At 39.8% G+C, this 19,765-nt stretch overlaps 1 protein-coding gene across 5 annotated transcripts in view; it reads left to right on the top strand.

The window, feature by feature from the left end:
* USP47 (ubiquitin specific peptidase 47) overlaps nt 1–19,765 on the top strand; it is a 114,537-nt gene that overhangs the window by 71,873 nt on the left and 22,899 nt on the right. For all 5 annotated transcript variants that reach the window (XM_033927886.1, XM_033927888.1, XM_033927887.1 and 2 more), the window contains 6 exons: nt 1,480–1,592; nt 2,600–2,704; nt 6,268–6,475; nt 7,842–7,957; nt 11,173–11,292; nt 13,621–14,398. In XM_033927886.1, coding sequence (XP_033783777.1) covers nt 1,480–1,592; nt 2,600–2,704; nt 6,268–6,475; nt 7,842–7,957; nt 11,173–11,292; nt 13,621–14,398 — 1,440 coding nt within the window. The remainder of the gene's footprint in view (nt 1–1,479; nt 1,593–2,599; nt 2,705–6,267; nt 6,476–7,841; nt 7,958–11,172; nt 11,293–13,620; nt 14,399–19,765) is intronic.

Below are 19,765 nucleotides of genomic sequence, written 5' to 3'. Positions count from 1 at the left end.
TACTACTTGTAAATCTGCTTATGTGAGCAGGTAAAGTAATTGAGCTGTGGTAATGCCGGAAATGGTGTAAAGCGCCTACAGAGACACGATTCACATCAAAGTTAGTTGCTTGAAATGTAGGCCTGGAAAACCCTGGCTTACATTTCCGGCTCCCACCTTTGCCAGAGACACGATTCTTAGCTAAACTAAAACTTCGCTTGACACATGAAGCAGCCACAGACAGCGGCGCCAGGAAGAGAATCCGGGCCTAAATTTCAGTAGGCTGCTTTCTACCTAAGATGCAAGAAGGAAGAAGGAAATAAACAGGACACAAATACCAATGCAGCTGGGTCAACCACAAACACAATAGCATGAGATGGTGGAGAATAGATTATGAGCAGCTGAAAATACATGATACTGTGGAGATCATCACGTGAAAAAACATGAATAAAATATGTTTTCAATGTTTTATCAATGGCTTGAGGGCAATTTTAGCATGAATATCCATTGTTAAACTATTTCATAAATTGGGAGCTACAGCATTAAAGCAAGATTCACAGGTGCGGCCTAAGTAAATGGATTTGTAAGATGAAATAACCAAGAGGATTTGTTGAAATGATCTGAATGAATGAGATGGCTGGGAGCATGTATTTGGAAGGGGGTGTATGCATTGGTGGAGCATTTAAAGGACATAAGCATACAGAATGTGTGTACCTGCTGCACTTAGACCAGCTCTATGGCTAGTGTAAGCAGTACTCTAATACCCAGTTACACTAGTATTTTATAAAGGAAAGTAGGTGTCCATGTTACCTTGTACTCTTTGGATGCCTAATTCTAAGTACGCTGTTATAGAATTGACACTCCTCCCCCAATTTGTGAAAACTTTCATGGTTAAATTACAAAAGGAAGTGTTAGAACAAGTTCTGGACTGGTCTGGTAGAACTAAAGGAAAGAAAATTAGCAGGTAATACCTAATTTATTTATTTATTGGTTTGTTTTATATCCCATTCTCCCCGACGAGCTCAGAACAGGTTACAAGTTAGCATACATAATGCGTAAATAAACAGATTTGCTAGCTTACATGTGTACAGTAGTCTTAGGTTGTTTATGTTTGACAGAGGGTCAGATTAGCAATTTCTCCATCTTTATGTATGGTGCATCATATGTTGGGAGATCAGGGCTTGAGGATGCAGTTTTCTGTTTTTCTAAATTAGAACATTACATTTTTTTTGTAGTCTTTATAAAGAAGATTTTCAAAGCACTTCGTATAGATAGTTTTTTCTCACATGTTGATAAGCTGCTATAAACTACCTTTAGGAAAAGCAGATATTACAAAAACCTGTATGCAGAGTTTGTCATAATGTAAACTATTTGAAAATTTCCTCTTATTTGGAGTAAAATTAATCATTAACAAACAATTGGGTATATTTCTTGTAATGTAATCTATTTTATTTTATCTTATGCTAGCATTTTAACTCCCTTGTGATCTATCACTTATAGAGTTTCTTGAAGTGAGTGACTTTCCGGACCATATTAAGCACTTGGTACAGAAAGAAAAGGAGTTGGAAGAGCAGGAAAAGAGGCAGCGGGAAATTGAACGTGATACCTACAAGGTTAGCGCAGAGCTTTTGAACAATGTTCTTCTTGTGCATAAAGCCTTTCTGGACTTTCAGGGGGCTCTGCGCTCAGAGTAGAAGGACCAATTCAGGCTAAAAGACGCCGATAGTGAGGATCTGTGGAAAACTGTACACAAAGGTGGTCATCACCGGCAGGTAATTTCATAGCATATATCACAGCTGGATTGAGGAAGAAGCGAGGTGGCATCTTGGAGACATGTGCAGATAACACAAGAAAGAGAATCGGGAGTGCATGGCTCCAAAATGTGTTTGTGAGGCTTATATTTAGGTACAAAAGAAGAGGTGTCTGTGTGCTGGCACTTCCAGTTTCCTTTGGTCATGTGCACAAGAAGCTGCAATTACTACCCCCCCCCTCCCTAAATGTGCTGCAAGTTTTCCGTACATATAATTTGAATGCATTTAACTTGAATACATTCTAAAGTGTCTTATGATGAGATTTCTGCAGTGGTGAGGTGTTGAATGATGAAATGTATCAGTGAAATGTCCATACACACTGAGAGGGAGGAAGATAGAAGCGAGGTGAAGGAAAGGGTGGCACTAATATGGATGTCTACGGTTTGTCAGGTGTTGGGCCCTGCGTGGCGTGGTAGCACGGACCTGCACGACATGCCTAGCCCAATAGCACAGACCCATGCCATCTATCAAGACATGAAACATGGTGCCTGTATGGTAAATGCAGGGCAGGTACTAGGCATGCCCCTTCCATTTACTCCACAGTCTTTGCACTTACCAAAACATTGGTTTTTGTTGTTAACATATGGTAACTGCAAAACCCCACTTCACTTTAGTGTTGCTTTCAGAAGTTTTATTTTCTGGCACGCATAACATTGTATAGTAATAATGAGGAAGGACTATGTCGGCACTGTCACCTTTGTAGCCAACTATGCCCCAAGGCTTATAAACAAAGAAAAGAAAATGTTAAAATGAGTGCTAACTTGACTATGTAAACTATTTGTATGGCTCACTGTCTTCCTGTTTTGCAGATAAAATTGTTTTGCATGCATCCTGTGAAACAGATAATGATGGAGAATAAGTTGGAGGTCCACAAGGATAAGTCAATGAAGGAGGCTGTTGAAATAGCTTATAAGGTATAGTTGTTGATTTCTACCAAAACCATGATAATTCAGAGAGCGATAGTCAGGGCAAGTGTTCAGATGGCCAAAGATCGAGTAGGGTTTGAGGTAATATAGCAAAGACTGGGTGGTTCCTATCAACTGTGACTATATTATAATGATCTGTTAGGTTTAGTTTAAATTGCTAAAAGGTTATTCATTGCTTGTTGTAGTGCAATAAGAGTGTCATTCTGGACAGTAGGGTATTCTCCCCCATGCTCACGAGCCATACAGAAGTAATCCATTCCAGTTTTTCAGCTCCTCCTTCTTCTCTAGGGGGCTCTGCTGCCCCTTTTGTTTTTCCTTCTGCACGCAAATCAGAAGATATCTTTCTGATCTGCTCTGTATACGAGATTTCTTTATTATTTTCAGTGTTTTTCATGAGTTTCTTTTTGTGGTTATCGGTATACCAGTGTGGGGAAAGCTCTGCCAGCATGGAGAAGCAGACTTGGGTTAATCTGACCTGTTTGGCCAGCCTGCAGAAAACTTTGTGAAGCTTGGGGTCTGTATCCCTAGTAGCTTAGCTTGCCTACGGAATCTACAGGGGACTCAATGGAGCTCTTCAGGCTGCCCCCCTTTGCGTGCACGGTTCCCTGGGGGTTGAAGATCAGTCCGACTGGCAACCTGATGATCTCAGTGTTTGGAGGACTGGCTGATCGTGACAAGGATTCTTCTTCCAGATCCAGCTACTTAGAGCTGAAGCAGGCTGCAGCACCTTAAGAGCACATGTCACAATGAGTAAGGCTATTACAGCTTATGGGCAAAATCGGGGGTCTGAAAAACCTATTTTTGAAGGTTTCTGCCACATTCTGTAGGGTTCCTCATCTTTAAAATCCTGTTTTCTGAGTTTACTTTTAGCTAAGTTGTTTCTGGGCCATTTTTTGGAACCAAAATGCTGCCACAGTGGCCATATTGGATGTCCCAATTTTTTTTTTTTTTGGCAAAGTTTTCCGGATCCTTCAAATCACCTCATTTTGCTTCAAAACTGGCAGGGATGCGTTCCCAGGCTCTTTCACCCCTAATTCATGCTAGATTTGCGTTAGATGGATGCCGGAAGAGCACCTTTGTGCCACGTGCAGCGCAGCTTTGAAGGGGGGTGGTAGTGTTGGGATTAGCATGCCCTTTGGTCTCTAGGGCTGAGGGCTCCTCCTGTCTAGGTAATGCTGACTGGTGGACGGGGACATTGTGTTTACTATAGTAACATAGTAAATGAAGGCAGATAAAGACCCGAACGGTCCATCCAGTCTGCCCGTACGTTATACCCATTAAAAAATACATGATTAGATTAACTTGTCTCTTCCTTGGGGGGAGGAACATGGGTGGGGCAAGAATAGGGGGCCCAGTGTACTTGTGTGCCTAGGGGCCCTCAAATAATTAATCCTGCCCTGCTAGCGGCATCTATACAGCAAATTAGTAGGTAGCTTATTTTCCTATCAAGAGCTGCTGGCATAAGCTGAAGCAAAAAGATGTCCAGGATGAGAAGTAATCTCTCTCCTGAAATATTGTTTAGGCGGGTTTATCTCAAGAAAAGTATGTCAAGGCTAATAATGTCAGAGCCATGGCAACATCAGTGGTCCAACTGAGGTTGTGGAAGAGACTTCTCTCCACATGTACACGTTATATTATTGTTTGGAGAGCACTGGTCTGAGATTTACTGTAGGTGCCAATTCCATTTACCCCATTTTTATTATTTACAGTTTGTCTTCACATACAAAACGAGAAAAAGAATGAATGTCAAAAACATGTGTCCAATAAAAATGTTGCCCATTTGTACTGTTTCTTTGCTTTCTTCTTTTTGGTTAAAGGCAGCCTCTAGCTAGGGATTTCCATATATGAAGACTATATATTTCCTGCCTATCCTTGGAAAAGGCAGAGTTGCTTGCTTCTAACAGTTATTCAAGACAGCAGGATGATATTCTTCACACAATCCACTGCCTTCCCCCCAGGAGCCTCTCCTATTTGAACAGAGCTGGCTTCATGCAATGAGGCCAGCACATTCATAGTGCCTCATGTTCAAAAGCATGCCAGATTGAAGAATGTTGTCAACATTGTTAGAGCGCACCCATGCATATAAGACTTTTTTATTTTTTTCTCAAATCTTTATTCATTTTAACATATACATCAAGTGTACATTAAAATATGAACACAACATATTACATTATCACTTGATAATTCCATAACAATATATAACTAAAAGATTTATATCCCACCCCCATCTCATAACTATACATGAATAATATAATTCCTATGTATATTAATCAATTCTTCATTTTAATGATCGGGAATTTACGTTTTGTTCCCATGTTCATCAATCATTTTCAAGAATTGATTATATTTTTGTTTCAAATCAGATGTTGCAGCAAGTTGGAAAAGCTGCCATAGAACCAATAGTAATATCAGATCATGGTGGTATGTGGATAGAAGTGAATTTAGTAGATCAAGATAATTCCAAACCTGTATGGAGGTTTGATAATGCATTGCTTGCTGATTCTAAATTCTGTACAGATTTTCAGGTCAAAATGAAGGAATATTTTACACTTAATGATTGAAATTTTGTGTGATGCTTTCAAAGCAACTATGAGAGGGCAAATTATTTCATATTCTGCATATAATAAGAAACAGTTAAGAAAGCAGTTTTGTAAGCTTGGAAAAAGAGATTAAAAATTTAGAATTACAATTGGTTAACAAGTGGGAACAGGCTGCATTTCAAATATTGTTAAAAAAAATGTGAATATAATGAGGTTTCCTCTAGGTTAGTAAGGAAGGATATTTTTGCTCAGCAAGCATTGTATTATGGTAGTTCAAATAAGGCTGGAAGATTATTGGCAAATTATTTAAAAGCATGCATGTAAGACTTAATATTCTGCTGTCCTTAGAAAATATCTGTTACAAATTAGCAATGTTACTTAATCTACCTCAAGCTTTATTGGAAAGGACCTGACGGAATTTCCTGCTGCCAGTGGGTAACTGCCTGCAATTGGCTTCAACATTTTAGAATTTCCACATCAGGAGATATCTATTAGACATTGTATGACCTGATCATATTACCCCAGAAGTATGAATCGTGAATTAACCATTATTATTACATTCTCTTTTTAGTTTATACATACTTAGCAATAAATTAAGGAACTTAACTTTCCTGTCTTCTTACGTATTGTCTATATTTATAGACATTTTATAAAGATTCTTCCAACAAATCAACTTGCGTGGGAAGTATCAGTGTATAGATGGGAGGAAGAAGTAATTGAACATTTAGCCACTTTCATAAATCACCTGGCAGTATTTCAGATGATTTCTAATATGTTCCTTGTTATCGGGATTTTTCCAGCACTTAGCCAGAACTTCCCAGAGTTGTTTTTTTTTTAGTAATCTCTACAACTGCATGTTTGTCATCCTGGTACAGAACATTATAAATGATTATGAACAAAACAATCTTTTGTTCCAAACTCTAGAAATCTTAAGTATACTCTAAGAAATATTTTCTTCATTTAACTAATGATAAACATGTTAATAAGGCTATATCTATATGGGGTTTCCAGATAATGGGCTTGGAAGACGTAGTACCTCTGAATTGCTGTCGTCTTGTCAAGTATGATGAGTTTCATGATTACCTGGAGCGCTCTTATGAAGAAGAGGAAGATCAGCCAATGGGGATTTTACTTGGAGGAGTGAAGTCATCCTACATGTTTGATTTGCTATTAGAAACCCGAAGACATGATCAGGTTTTCCAGTCCTACAAGCCTGGAGGTAAGAAAAACTATTCCGAACTCAAGATGAAACATTGAGTTTGTCGTTGGGACTAGCCAAGAAAAGTTTGGTCTTTTCCGTATTGAGTTGCAGCACCACCTGCAACACTTCCTGATCCTTACCATCTTAGTAAATTTCCAGACTACTTCTTATGTATCTCCAATTGATCTAATACCTCATATTATATGTAATACTGTAAACTGTAATAATGTAATCTGCCTTGAACCGCAAGGTAAAGGCGGAATAGAAATCACTAATGTAATGTAAATTAATTGTCCACTGTTCTATCTGAGTCATGATCTACTCTTTAACTTTCCTGGAAATGACCAGGGATCTTCTTTTGTAACCCACCTTCTATAACTCTTTTGTAATCCGCTTTGAACCACAAGGTAATGGCGGACTAGAAATCTCTAATGTAATGTAATGTAATTCCTTCCTTATTGTCGCACCAGACCAGTCCAGATGTGTGAGTTATGTTCTCCTGCCAACAGGTGGAGACAGAGAATTAAATTGTGACATTTTCTTCATGCACTTTGTGCAGCCCATTGTCAAATCAGTATTTCTCGGTCTTTAGCAAGAGATAGTACAGATTTCCTGCGCAACCCTAAGTAGTCTGGGAGGCCTTTTGAAATAAATTAACAAAAAAGGTTTTAGGACTTCTTTCATTTCAGTTCATTTACTTTTACAAATTTAGCAAATTGTGTATGAACAAGCCACTTACCCACAGAGCCTGTGGGTTGAAAGTTCTACCTGAGGGAGTGGAAGGTTTGAGGTGATTTACTTAAGGTACAGAAGGTGTGTTAGTGGGAGAAGCAAGATTTGAATCTTGACTTCATTAGTCTTCGTCCTACTTCTCTAATCAAAGAAAAAGACAAGATTTGAAAAAGGAGATTTAGGCATCTTTTACAAAGATGCACTGCCGAGCAGCCCATAGGAATAGAATGGGCTGCTTGGAAGCGCACCTTTGTAAAGGGACCTATTAGTTAGACTGACTGACTGAAAAGATGGGAATTAATTAAATGAGGATAACAGTTTTACTTCTTTTTTTGATCTGGTTTCAAAAATTTTGAAATAGAAAATGACTTTGGTGGAAATAGTAGTCTGAGCCATGTATATGTGAAAGGATACAAGTGCAAGAATCAGTTTTGTAACAGGTGAATTAAATCGCCCGAAAAGTTAGTGTTAAAGACCTAACAGAGGAGAGGTTAGGGGAAGGACTTTATATTATTTAGTGAGTGATGGTAAATCATAGGTAAAAAAAACCCAAATCCAAAAGAGGTCTTGTGTTAGATTATACCTAGAATTCATAGACTGAAAGCAAAGGCAAAAGTTTCAAGTTTCTATCATTTTGTTTGTTTTTCTATAGAAGTGATGGTTAGAGTGCATGTGGTTGACCTAAAAACAGAGACTATATCTGCCCCTATCAATGTGCGAGCTTACCTGAATCAAACTATCATGGAATTCAAACAACTCGTATCAAAGGTAGGATTACATGCATTGATTGATGACAAAAATAAGTACTGTGTGAAGATGATATCTAAAAATAAGACTTGCTGATTCATCAGGGAAGGTTGTGAACACATTAACCTGCTGGAAGCTATTTGATTTTTATCAAGGAACTGCTGGTCATTGCTCTTTTGTGTGTCATTACCACTTGGATGTGCAGGCTTGAGCATTTGAAGCATGAGTACTTTAAGACAAGCTTGGTGTCTAGGTCTCGTCCTTAGTAGTAGATTCTGTTTGATTGCTTCCCATATCTCTGGGCTGGTCTGGAAGGAAAAAAAAAGGAGAAATTTAGTCTCCTGATAATTTGTTTTCCTTGAATCCTTCCAGACTAGTCTAGAATCTGCCCAGGAGTTTGCTGGTGGAGGGTCAAAGAGCTGAAAAAGCCTATCGATTTAGTCTCCAATTGCTGAAGGCTACTTATGATTCATTTTAGTTGTTTCTTGTTCCTTGGTTTTGTGGGACATAGTTGTCCTTTGGCTTTATCAAAATACTGATGAGGGACAGGCTGCACTTGTAGGGCAATGTCATTAGTTCAGTAGTTCTTAGTCTCCATATGCTGGTAGGAGAAGGCAAACCCATTCATCTGGGATAGTCTGGAGGAATGCAATGAAATCAAATTATCTGGTAAGGCTTAATTTCTCCTTAATTACCTTGTTGATGATGGTAGCAGTTATGTTTGACTACAGCTAGCATTTCAGTTTAGCCATCTGTTTTATAAGATGTTTGTGTAATGTTTGATTGAATTTTAATTTACTCGAGGGGAGGGCTGCAGACTAAGGGGAAAATTCTGTAAATGGATTCTAAAAATATAGGTGCCTATTGTGTGTCAATCACAATTAGGCACCTTTTACAGAATTGCACCTACCAGCACTTAACCTACTACTACTAATCGTTTCTGTAGCTCTGAAAGGCATATACAGCATTGTACATTTAACATGTAATAGATGGCCCCTGCTCAGAAGAGCTTACAGTCTAATTTGGTAATTTAGACAGGACATATAGGGGTTGGGGAGTTTCTTGCAGAGAGAATGATAGGATGGACATAGGTAATTTTATGGTGAGTGGAAATTGAAAGTAGCCTCGAAAAAGTGGGCTTTTAGCTTGGATTTGAATACTGCTAGTAATGGAGCCTGACCCAGGGCAGTCTGTTTCATTCATATGGTGCATCAAAATAGAAGGGGCAGGGTCTGGAGTTTGCAGTGGTGGAGAAGGGTTCAGGTAGGAAGGACTTGCTCGATGAATGGGGTTCATAGAGGACAAAGCTGATAAGACAAATGCGCGCAGGATATCAGCACGCCGGATTAAAAGGTAACATTAAAGTGCACCAAGGGGGAGCGATGATTTTACTTAGAAGTGTTGATGCTGCCGTTGGGGGGTTTGGGGAGAAAACCCCCCCCCCTCCATTAGAGAGGAAAGTGTAATTTTTCCCAGTGTTTTAGTGAAAAATTAGTTTCCTCTATAAGTGGGGGGTTCCCCTCACACACACACCCCCAATGGCAGTGGCAACACTTCTAAGTAAAGTGGGGGGTTCCCTCCCACTCCCCCCTCGGAGCGCTTTAAAGTTACACTAATGTCCACACATTTGTCTTGGCGTCTTTGTCTGCGTGCCATTGTCCGGTATGTTTTAGTCCCATCACCGATGAATGGAGTTCAATGGGGGGGGGGGGGGAACAGCATGGGAGAGATATTGAGGGGCTGCTGAGTGAATGCACTTTTGTAGGTCAGTAAGAGGAGTTTGAATTGTTTTTGGAAATGGATGGGGAGTCATTGAAGTGACTTGAGAGGGGTAATGCAAGTGTGGTGGGTCTCGCCAGAATATAAGTCGTGCAGCAGAATTTTGCACGGATTGAAGGGGAGAGAGATAGTTGAGCGGAAGACCTGAGAGAAGCAAGCTGCAGTAATCTAAGCAAGAGGCGATGAGAGTGTAGATAAGGGTTTTGGTAGTGTGCTTAGAAAGGAAAGGTCGGATTTTGATGATAATATATAGAGCAGTGTCCGGCAAACTTTCTCGAGCTGAGGCACACTAAAGGAAGTGGCCGCAGCTCGAGGCACTCGGAGGTGCGCGTGCATCGCCATGATGATATCTCACTCTTGCACGATGTCATCACGTCAACGTCAGTGCATGGGCGAAGGACTTCAGATGAGCCCCGAGACGCCAGTGGGGTGTACCAGCAGGGAAGAGGGCCAAAGAGAAGGAGAGGTGCTCTATATCAGTGCCATACACTGATATAGAGGAAGAAGTAACAGGTTTTAGCAGTTTGTTGGATCTGAGTGGAGGAGAGGGTTTTAAAGATCTACATTACAGGCCCCTAAGTCCTTTAGAGCAGTGGTTCCCAACCCTGTCCTGGAGGACCACCAGGCCAAACGGGTTTTCAGGCTAGCCCTAATGAATATGCATGAGAGAGATTTGCATATAAAGGAGGTGGCAGACATGCAAATCTGCTCCATGCATATTCATTAGGGCTATCCTAAAAATCCGATTGGCCTGGTGGTCCTCCAGGACAGAGTTAGGAATCACTGCTTTAGAGAACCACACCTAAGTTCTTCTTCACCCTTAAACACACCTACTTTGGTATTAGACACCACTAGGCACCTTGCGATAGGTGCCGATCTTTTGTAGAATTGTGCCTAAGAAATTAGGTGCCTATCGCCCAATTAATTTTTATTTTTTTTTCAATTATGAGTTTGTTAAAGCTCATAATTGAAGCCAATTTGCTAATTAAGTTAGGTGCCTAACTTTAGGCACCTGTTATAGGGGTGTGTGGAGAGGATATAAAGCTAAAGTTTCACCAAGAGTACTCGTCATCCTTGCACTGGCTTTGTCGATAAGGCCTAAAGTTTTATTTTTGTCATGTTTAATTTTTCCTTGCACCATCCCCCCTTCTCGGTGATCTTTGCTACCTTAATCCTCTCTGAACAACACAGATGACTTATGTTGACCCCAGAACTGGCCTGCTTGGAGATCCATGCTATTGACTGGTAAGGACTGCAGCTATAGTGGGCAGCCATGGTTTCTCCTTGTGCCTGCCTGATGGGGAATTTAGATCTAGGATCTTCTGTGTCTGAGTGCAAAATGATGTTGCCTGAGTAACCCTGATTTATAAGAGTATTTTTATTTATGTTGCTGCTGCTGGCTGTTTTCTTTACATTCTGGTAGATGTTTTAAAAGAATTATTCTTTTATCCCTGTAGGCAGTAGATCTTCCAGCGGAGACAATGCGAATAGTGCTGGAACGCTGTTACAATGATTTGCGACTTCTTAATGTGCTCAATAAAACCTTGAAAGCTGAAGGCTTTTTCAGGAGCAATAAAGTAAGGTTCTGTATTTTTGAATTGCCTCTTACTTTATTATGCTTCTATATTTATAGATATGACGGGTACTAATGCTTCATATTTTTAATAATTCAATTTTATCTATATTATCTACATAGCAATTGATGGACAGTTTGGAACGCAACATTATATCCCCTTTAGAATTAGAATTTAAGATGATAATACTTTAATAATAATAATAATAACAGTTTATATACCGCAATACCGTTAAGTTCTATGCGGTTTACAAAAGATTAGTGGGGTACAAGTTGAGTTGACGTACAAGTTGAATTAACTTAAGGGATGTGGGGAACAATTGGGAGAAAGGGCAAGAGAGGGGAAAGAGGGAAGTGGGTCAGCTGTCTAGGTCTTTCGGGAATAGATGGGTTTTGAGGCGTTTCCTGAATATCTCATAAGTGGTGGGCAATAGGAGTTGTTCTAGGTCTTTACCCCATAGAGCTAGCCTTCTATTTCCAAACTATAGTGGACATATTTTCTAACTTTCATTGCCGGTGATACTGTGAAAGTAAAATCAAAGATCAGTAGTTATTTTTTCTAAGGTTCTCTGCTAGAGAAACTTGTTTCATCCCCAGAGGGTACCCCAAGCCTGTCAAGAAGGAATATTTTTCTACATGGCTTTTAGTGTTACAGATTCATCACTCAGACCTTTCTTTGGATAGTATGAAACTCGGACGTTCAAACATATAGAAACATTTTCAGGTACATTAAATTTACCCATCATTAAAACTTATAACTATACAATTAGCATAACTGCTCGCAAGTTTAAAACCTGTGCTCATTCAGTCCCTTTCTTGCCATCCATCAATTGCATAGTGTTGCTAAATCATTTATAGCTTGAAACGCATCCCCCCCTTTCATACGCTGAGAGATTGGAAAAACTGGGACTTTTTTCCCTGGAGAAGAGAAGACTTAGAGGGGATATGATAGAGACTTACAAGATCAAGAGAGAGTAGAGAGGGACAGATTCTTCACACTTTCAAAAAATAAAAGAACAAGAGGGCATTCAGAAAAGTTGAAAGGGGACAGATTCAGAACGAATGCTAGGAAGTTCTTCTTTACCCAGCGTGTGGTGGACACCTGGAATGCGCTTCCAGAGGGCGTGATAGGGCAGAGTACGGTACTGGGGTTCAAGAGGGAATTGGACAACTTTCTGCTGGAAAAGGGAATAGAGGGGTATAGATAGAGGATTACTGCACAGGTCCTGGACCTGTTGGGCCGCCGCGTGAGCGGACTGCTGGGCACGATGGACCTCAGGTCTGACCCAGTAGAGGCATTTCTTATGTTCTTATGTTTACTAAGCTGCGGTAGAGGTTCTACTGTGAGCATCGGAGCATCTAGCGTCCTGGGCTGCGGTAGAAACCTCTACTGCAACTTAATAAAAGAAGATGTTTATTTTTATAGCATTTGAAAGTATTTGTTTCTCATTAATAGTTCAAGTTTTTAGTGTTTCAGGCTGTATTTTTAGGTATGGCTAATTATGAGGCTAATTTTAGAAAGTGCATTATACAGAAGTAGCACCATATATCCATATAAATAAGCCTACATGTATTTTTATATTTGCAAAAGTAGGCATTCCAGCAGTGGAGTTTGAAGTTTACACATAATTTAGGCATGTTTCAAGTTTCAGGTTTATTTAGATTCTTTGATTACCTCGCATAGTCCAAATCCAATGCGATTTATACAAGTTCCAAAATTGTATAAAATATTAAAAACCTACAAACATAACATTCATTACTAATACAATATAAAATATAAAAATAGTACATGTAAGGAGGGAAGGGGTTAACAACAATTAACATAAATACAATTCTAAAAAAAAGTAAAGATAAAACCAGGGGAGGGTTAAGTCACAAAAGGTTTGGGAACAAATACCCGCTTAATTCTATTAGATCGTCCTCCAGAACCTATTATAGGCTATGACAAATCTATTGGAAAGCGTCCTTGAATAGCCAGCTCTTTAGGAGACTTTTAAACTTGCTAAGTGATTTTTCTTCTCTTATATTGAGTGGAAGTGAGTTCCAAATTTGTGGAGCTGTGACAGAAAAGATTATATCTCTCTTAGAATATATAACTTTTAAGGAAGGTACTACTAGCAGGGCTTTGTCTTCAGATCGTAAGGATTTTATGGGGGAGTATGGTATTAGATATATTTCTGCCTGCTGTGGAGTAGATGTAAATGCACTTTGTGTGCCTATCCTGATTTTAGATGTAGACAGTTGGCTCAAAAATTAACTCGTATATGTGGTGTGTACTATTTCAAACAACGTTCAGTTAAAAAATTCTGATTTTTTTGCCTTTTTTGTGCAGATATTTGTCGAGAGTTCAGACTCCTTAGATCACCAGATGGCTTTTACAGACTCTCATTTATGGAAGCTTTTAGATCGTCATGCCAACACCATCAGACTTTATGTTTCATTACCTGAACAGTCTCCAGGACCTCAGTATACTAGGACAGTTTGCCTGAAAGCTGGTGGCGATTCAGGCCACACGGAGGAAGGCTGTGAAAGAGTGAAAGCTTCTATAGGTAGTAATAAATCTGTGGAAGCTATATTGGAAGAAAGCACTGAAAAACTTAAGACTCTGTCCCTGCAGCAACAGCAGGAGGGGGGTAATGGAGATAGCAGTAAGAGCACAGATGCCAGTGACTTTGAGAACATTGATTCACCTGGGAATGAGTTGGACTATTCATCCTCAGTAGATACCAGAGAACTGGAAAACAGAATTCCAACCTCTGATCCTGAAAATTTCCAGGCAGAGGAGCGCTCGGACTCCGATGTGAATAATGACAGGAGTACAAGTTCAGTCGATAGCGACATCCTGAGCTCCAGTCACAGCAGCGACACCCTGTGCAATGCGGACAGTGCCCACATGCCTTTGGCGAACGGGCTGGACTCTCACAGCATCACGAGCAGTAGGAGATCAAAAGCAAATGAGGCAAAGAAGGAGACTTGGGATACGGCTGAAGAGGATTCTGGAACCGACAGTGAATATGACGAGAGCAGCAAGAGCAGAGGAGAGATCCAGTATATGTACTTCAAGGCTGAACCTTACGGTGCTGCTGCAGGCTCGGGGGAAGGACAAAAATGTACGTATTTCTTTAAGCTGATCTTTTAAATATATTAGAGGTGCTTGAAATGCTACCTGTGGCTGCACAGCTCAAAAAAGGGAGGAAATGGTGTAAATTTACTGGATTTTGACACATGTCAAGAGAAGAACATTTGCTATCCTCCCATTTGCTCACTGAACACTTGAGCTTGCCAGATGCTTTAAGCGTTCTGAGGCTAATATGCATTCTTGAAAAGCCTTGGGGCGTTTTTGTGACATGAAAATAGCACTGTTTTCTAAAATATTTCCTTTATGCAACCGTAACCAATAATAAACATGATATAGTGGTCACCTGTCCAACTATGTGCATGGAAATGAAATCCACAGCTGTGAAGCTTTCATCTGCTTTTCAGTGGGAAAGCCTGCAAGTGTTTTTGTTTTGTACCCACAGATATTGTCATTAGCTTATTCTACAGTACTTCATGAAATTATCATGTTTTAATATACCAGCAATCCAAATCATCTTTACATTCTACAGAGTATAATGTTAAGTATACATAATTTATAGGTATGTAGTTTGACAGGATAGCATTTCTTCTGTCTTGACTTAAAAGTACTTAGCTCTACAGAAAGTGACTGAATATTGCCAGGTACTATATGAATAATTCTAGAGCAGTCGGAGGAAATTTTCTGTGGTACTACTGTAGTTGCCACCTGCAGCCATAAGGTCCATTGGGACAGTAGACAGGTTGATATAGTGCAGGGGTGTCAAAGTCCCTCCTCAAGGGCCGCAATGCAGTCGGGTTTTCAGCATTTCCCCAATGAATATGCATGAGATCTATTAGCATACAATGAAAGCAGTGCATGCATATTCATTGGGGAAATCCTGAAAACCCGACTGCATTGCGGCCCTCGAGGAGGGACTTTGACACTCCTGATATAGTGGGTTTGGGGGAGTTTTGTAGGGCTCACCACACATTATAAGGGGCCTATGGTGAAATGGTACCTGACACCCTTTATGTGAAGTTCACAGCAGTGCCCTCTAAGTTGCCTCACTGCTCTCCTGCTTGTCTGTGTGGCCAGTGTAGTATAAACAGTGGCCCTACGTGGCTTGGGTTTGGACATTTTGAATTTGGATGTCTTTTTGGTCAGAATTGCCTAAAAAAGTTGAATGTCCTGGCAGCAAGACGTCTAAGAAGGCTATTTTTAACAACCACAAAAAATGGACCTCTAGCAGTTTCGAAAATGGGCATTTCTCCACCACGACTTTTGGACGTCTTGCGGGAAATGTCCACATTCAGACTTAGACGTCCTATCGAAAATGGCCCTCATAGTCTCATTCTGGTCGATATTCAAAACAATTTAATCAGGCAGAAGTGGCTGCTAACAGGGAGCCCTGCCAGCTCAGCTGATCATGGATAACTTCACTTGCGTGATCAGCTTATGACTGCTGCGGGTTGGCTTTAGGATCCCACAGCAGCATAGATAAGCAGCTGAAATTTAGGCCTGGATTTTCCAGGCCTACATTTCAGCCGCCTATCTTGGATGCATCAGGCGTAGATTCTGTAATCGGTGCTGTCGAGTGATTGGCACGCGATCAGCGGCTGCTTTTAAGGCGGCCACTGATATAGGCACCGGCTAAAGAATCCGGGCCATAGAGGCTTATTGTGCTCACATTGGCCTGAACCAATCAGAGGGGTTGCTGTTCAAACACATATGTTATTAAATTTGCATGTATAAAAGCCAGAAAATCTGAGCATACTGAACAGCAGGTATAAATGTGGACATGTATTTTGGAGTAATTTTCAAAAAGCAAGTATATGCATGCCTGCTGTACAGGTTACGTATCTTGTTACCAATTACCCTCTTTTAGTACAAATCCACTTGTTTACAGTGTCCTCTTAACTAACAGGTAAGTTATCACTTGTGTTCAATAAAGAATTGAGATAATTTTTCTTGTATTTTACTCTGACTTATTTATTGATCCCTTTGTTAAAGGGGTAGAGTGCACAAAACAGTAAAGAGGCTTGTAACTAACAAAACATGCTTCTTGAATCCCATTAGTATTGGTTTTCCATTTCACACATCCCCTCTTTTTTTGGGGGGGAAAGGGGAGTTGTTTGAGGAAACCTGATTACTAGAGATTCTAAAGCAAGAGGACTTTTTTTCAGAAATAGCAAAATTACATATAATACAATACAATCTACATATTTATATTCTGCAAAATCTTCCCCCTGCCCCAGGACCAAAGCAAATTACAAATACCCAGAAATACAAATGCAGAGGAAGAAAAAACAGAAGCATAATTAAAAAGAAATGTACAAAATTATTTTTAAATGGCAATGAAAAAACAAGTAAGGTGATGGTGAGAAGATGCGTGATATGGGAAAAAAGTATCAAACGTCCCTGTACCATTAGCCTTTAACTGTAGCAGGTGTCTATTGAGATGATTAGGAAAATATCTGTTAACCAACTAAGGTACAGATTTACTTTTTTTTCAAATGCTGAAAATCATTGGATATCAGAATTAAAATATTGTATGCGTATGACAGGTGTTTCTATAACAATAGAAACCAGCACTATTTACATGTTTCTAGAACAAGTTTGTATTTTCTTGAATATTGATAAGGCTGTCCATCCCATTCATTGTTAATTTGTTCAATTAACGTTTACGGCTAGATGCAAAAGCAACATAATATGCAACACATTTTTAAACTCTTCTCACACCTACATTACTCAGGAAACAAAAGTGTAGGCCAGTCTAGTATTTTAAGTTCATTTATTTTTTTTATATATATATTGCTGATCGGCGTACCTTCTAGCAGTTACATTCAGTCATAGTGATAGAATAGAAACACTCAAAAAGTTAGAGGAAATAAACTAAAATAGGCAGTTAGAACCAGATTCAGGAAATGGTGCCCAAGTTTGGAAGTTGACAAGACTAGTGCGTTACAATAATCTTAAGAGACCCTTTTACTAAGGTATGGCAAAAAGTGGCTTTAGAGCGCTCTTGGGTAGGTTTTTCCTATACACTAAGGCCAATTTTGCTGTATCCATAAAATGACCAACTTTCATTTTTTTTTTCTATTAATAGCCATGTGCTAATGTTGCCAATAGCACGCAGCCATTAATAAAACTTACTATGCGAGGGCTCAAATGGTAATTCTGTGCTAACCAATTAACGTTCAATAATGTAATTGCACTGATTAGCACAGGAATACTCCTCTTCCCCGACAAGCCCTGCTTTCAAAAAATATTTATAAAAACCTTTTAGCATATGGATTAGTGAGCACTAAAAGGGCACTTACAGTAGGACACCAGAGCGCATCCTATGGTACACTGTTTTTTTTTGTTGTTGTTGTTTTGACGCCAGAGGGTGGTGGTTAATGGAAGTCGCTCGAAGGAAGGAAAGGTGACTAGTGGAGTCCCTCAGGGTTCGGTGCTGGGGCCAATCCTGTTCAATATGTATGTAAGTGACATTGCTGAAGGGTTAGAAGGAAAAGTGTGCCTTTTTGCAGATGATACCAAGATTTGTAACAGAGTAGACACCGAAGAGGGAGTGGAAAATATGAAAAAGGATCTGTAAAAGTTAAAGGAATGGTCTAATGCCTGGCAACTAAAATTCAATGCAAAGAAATGCAGAGTAATGCATTTGGGGATTAATAATAGGAAGGAACCGTATATGCTGGGAGGAGAGAAGCTGATATGCACGGACGGGGAGAGGGACCTTGGGGTGATAGTGTCCGAAGATCTAAAGGCGAAAAAACAGTGTGACAAGGCAGTGGCTGCTGCCATAAGGATTCTGGGCTGTATAAAGAGAGGTGTAGTCAGTAGAAGGAAGAAGGTGTTGATGCCCCTGTACAGGTCATTGGTGAGGCCCCATTTGGAGTATTGTGTTCAGTTTTGGAGACCGTATCTGGCGAAAGACGTAAGAAGACTTGAGGCGGTCCAGAGGAGGGCGACGAAAATGATATGAGGCTTGCGCCAGAAGACGTATGAGGAGAGACTGGAAGCCCTGAATATGTATACCCTAGAGGAAAGGAGAGACAGGGGAGATATGATTCAGACGTTCAAATACTTAAAGGGTATTAACGTAGAACAAAATCTTTTCCAGAGAAAGGAAAATGGTAAAACCAGAGGACATAATTTGAGGTTGAGGGGTGGTAGATTCAGGGGCAATGTTAGGAAATTCTACTTTACGGAGAGGATGGTGGATGCCTGGAATGCGCTCCCGAGAGAGGTGGTGGAGAGTAAAACTGTGACTGAGTTCAAAGAAGCGTGGGATGAACACAGAAGATTTAGAATCAGAAAATAATATTAAAGATTGAACTAGGCCAGTTACTGGGCAGACTTGTACGGTCTGTGTCTGTGCATGGCCTTTTGGAGGAGGATGGGCAGGGGAGGGCTTCAATGGCTGGGAGGGTGTAGATGGGCTGGAGTAAGTCTTAACAGAGATTTCGGCAGTTGGAACCCAAGCACAGTACCGGGTAAAGCTTTGGATTCTCGCCCAGAAATAGCTAAGAAGAAAAAAAAAAAAAAATTTAAATTGAATCAGGTTGGGCAGACTGGATGGACCATTCGGGTCTTTATCTGCCGTCATCTACTATGTTACTATATTTATTTATATTCTTTTACAAGTTGAGTAAACAATACTTGAAAGGAAATATAACAATTCAAAAAAGAAACAAATAATAAAATTATGAAATAATTCCACACTAATGGCTATAACTAAAGTCCACATTATGAGGAAAGAGAATCACTTCCAAGGGAAGTTGGATTTCAGGAAATAATTCTAAATTAGATCAAATTACAGAGTGCAGTTGGAGTCAATTAATTAATGGCCTGATTGGCTGATTCCATGGAAGTCTCTGGAATTCTTGTAGTTGCTTTACCCTCAAGAAAAATTGCAATTGATCGGGTTCATAAAAAATATATCTATTACTCTGATATGTAATGCAACATTTACAAGGAAAATGTAACTGAAAAGTTGCTCCTAAACTCAAAACAGATTGACAGCAGGCCAGAAATTTCTTACGTCTAGCTTGCGTCCACTTTGATACATCAGGAAAAATTGAAATTTTGAATCCATGAAATTCCACATCGTCAGTCCTATAAAATAGACGAAGAATTGCCTCTTTATCCTGAAGAAAGACAAAAGTTACCAGTAAAGTGGCTCTGACCACAATTTCCTCTTGAGATGTCTCCAGCATGCCAGTGAGATCCAATTCTCCTGGTAATGCGTTTCCTTTTTCTTTGTCCTCTTTTGGCAGATTTAGGTAATATAGCTTTTGTAACGGGTACACTGTTTTAAGCTGCATTAATGTGTGTCAGTACATAACACAGCTTAGTAAAAGGACTAGAGCTATTGTCAAGAATCTTAATGCTGCCTGTCTAATCAGATCATATA

Source organism: Geotrypetes seraphini, chromosome 19, assembly GCF_902459505.1.
Source record: "Geotrypetes seraphini chromosome 19, aGeoSer1.1, whole genome shotgun sequence".
NCBI lineage: Eukaryota > Metazoa > Chordata > Amphibia > Gymnophiona > Dermophiidae > Geotrypetes > Geotrypetes seraphini.
This window is presented reverse-complemented; position numbering and strand designations above follow the sequence as displayed.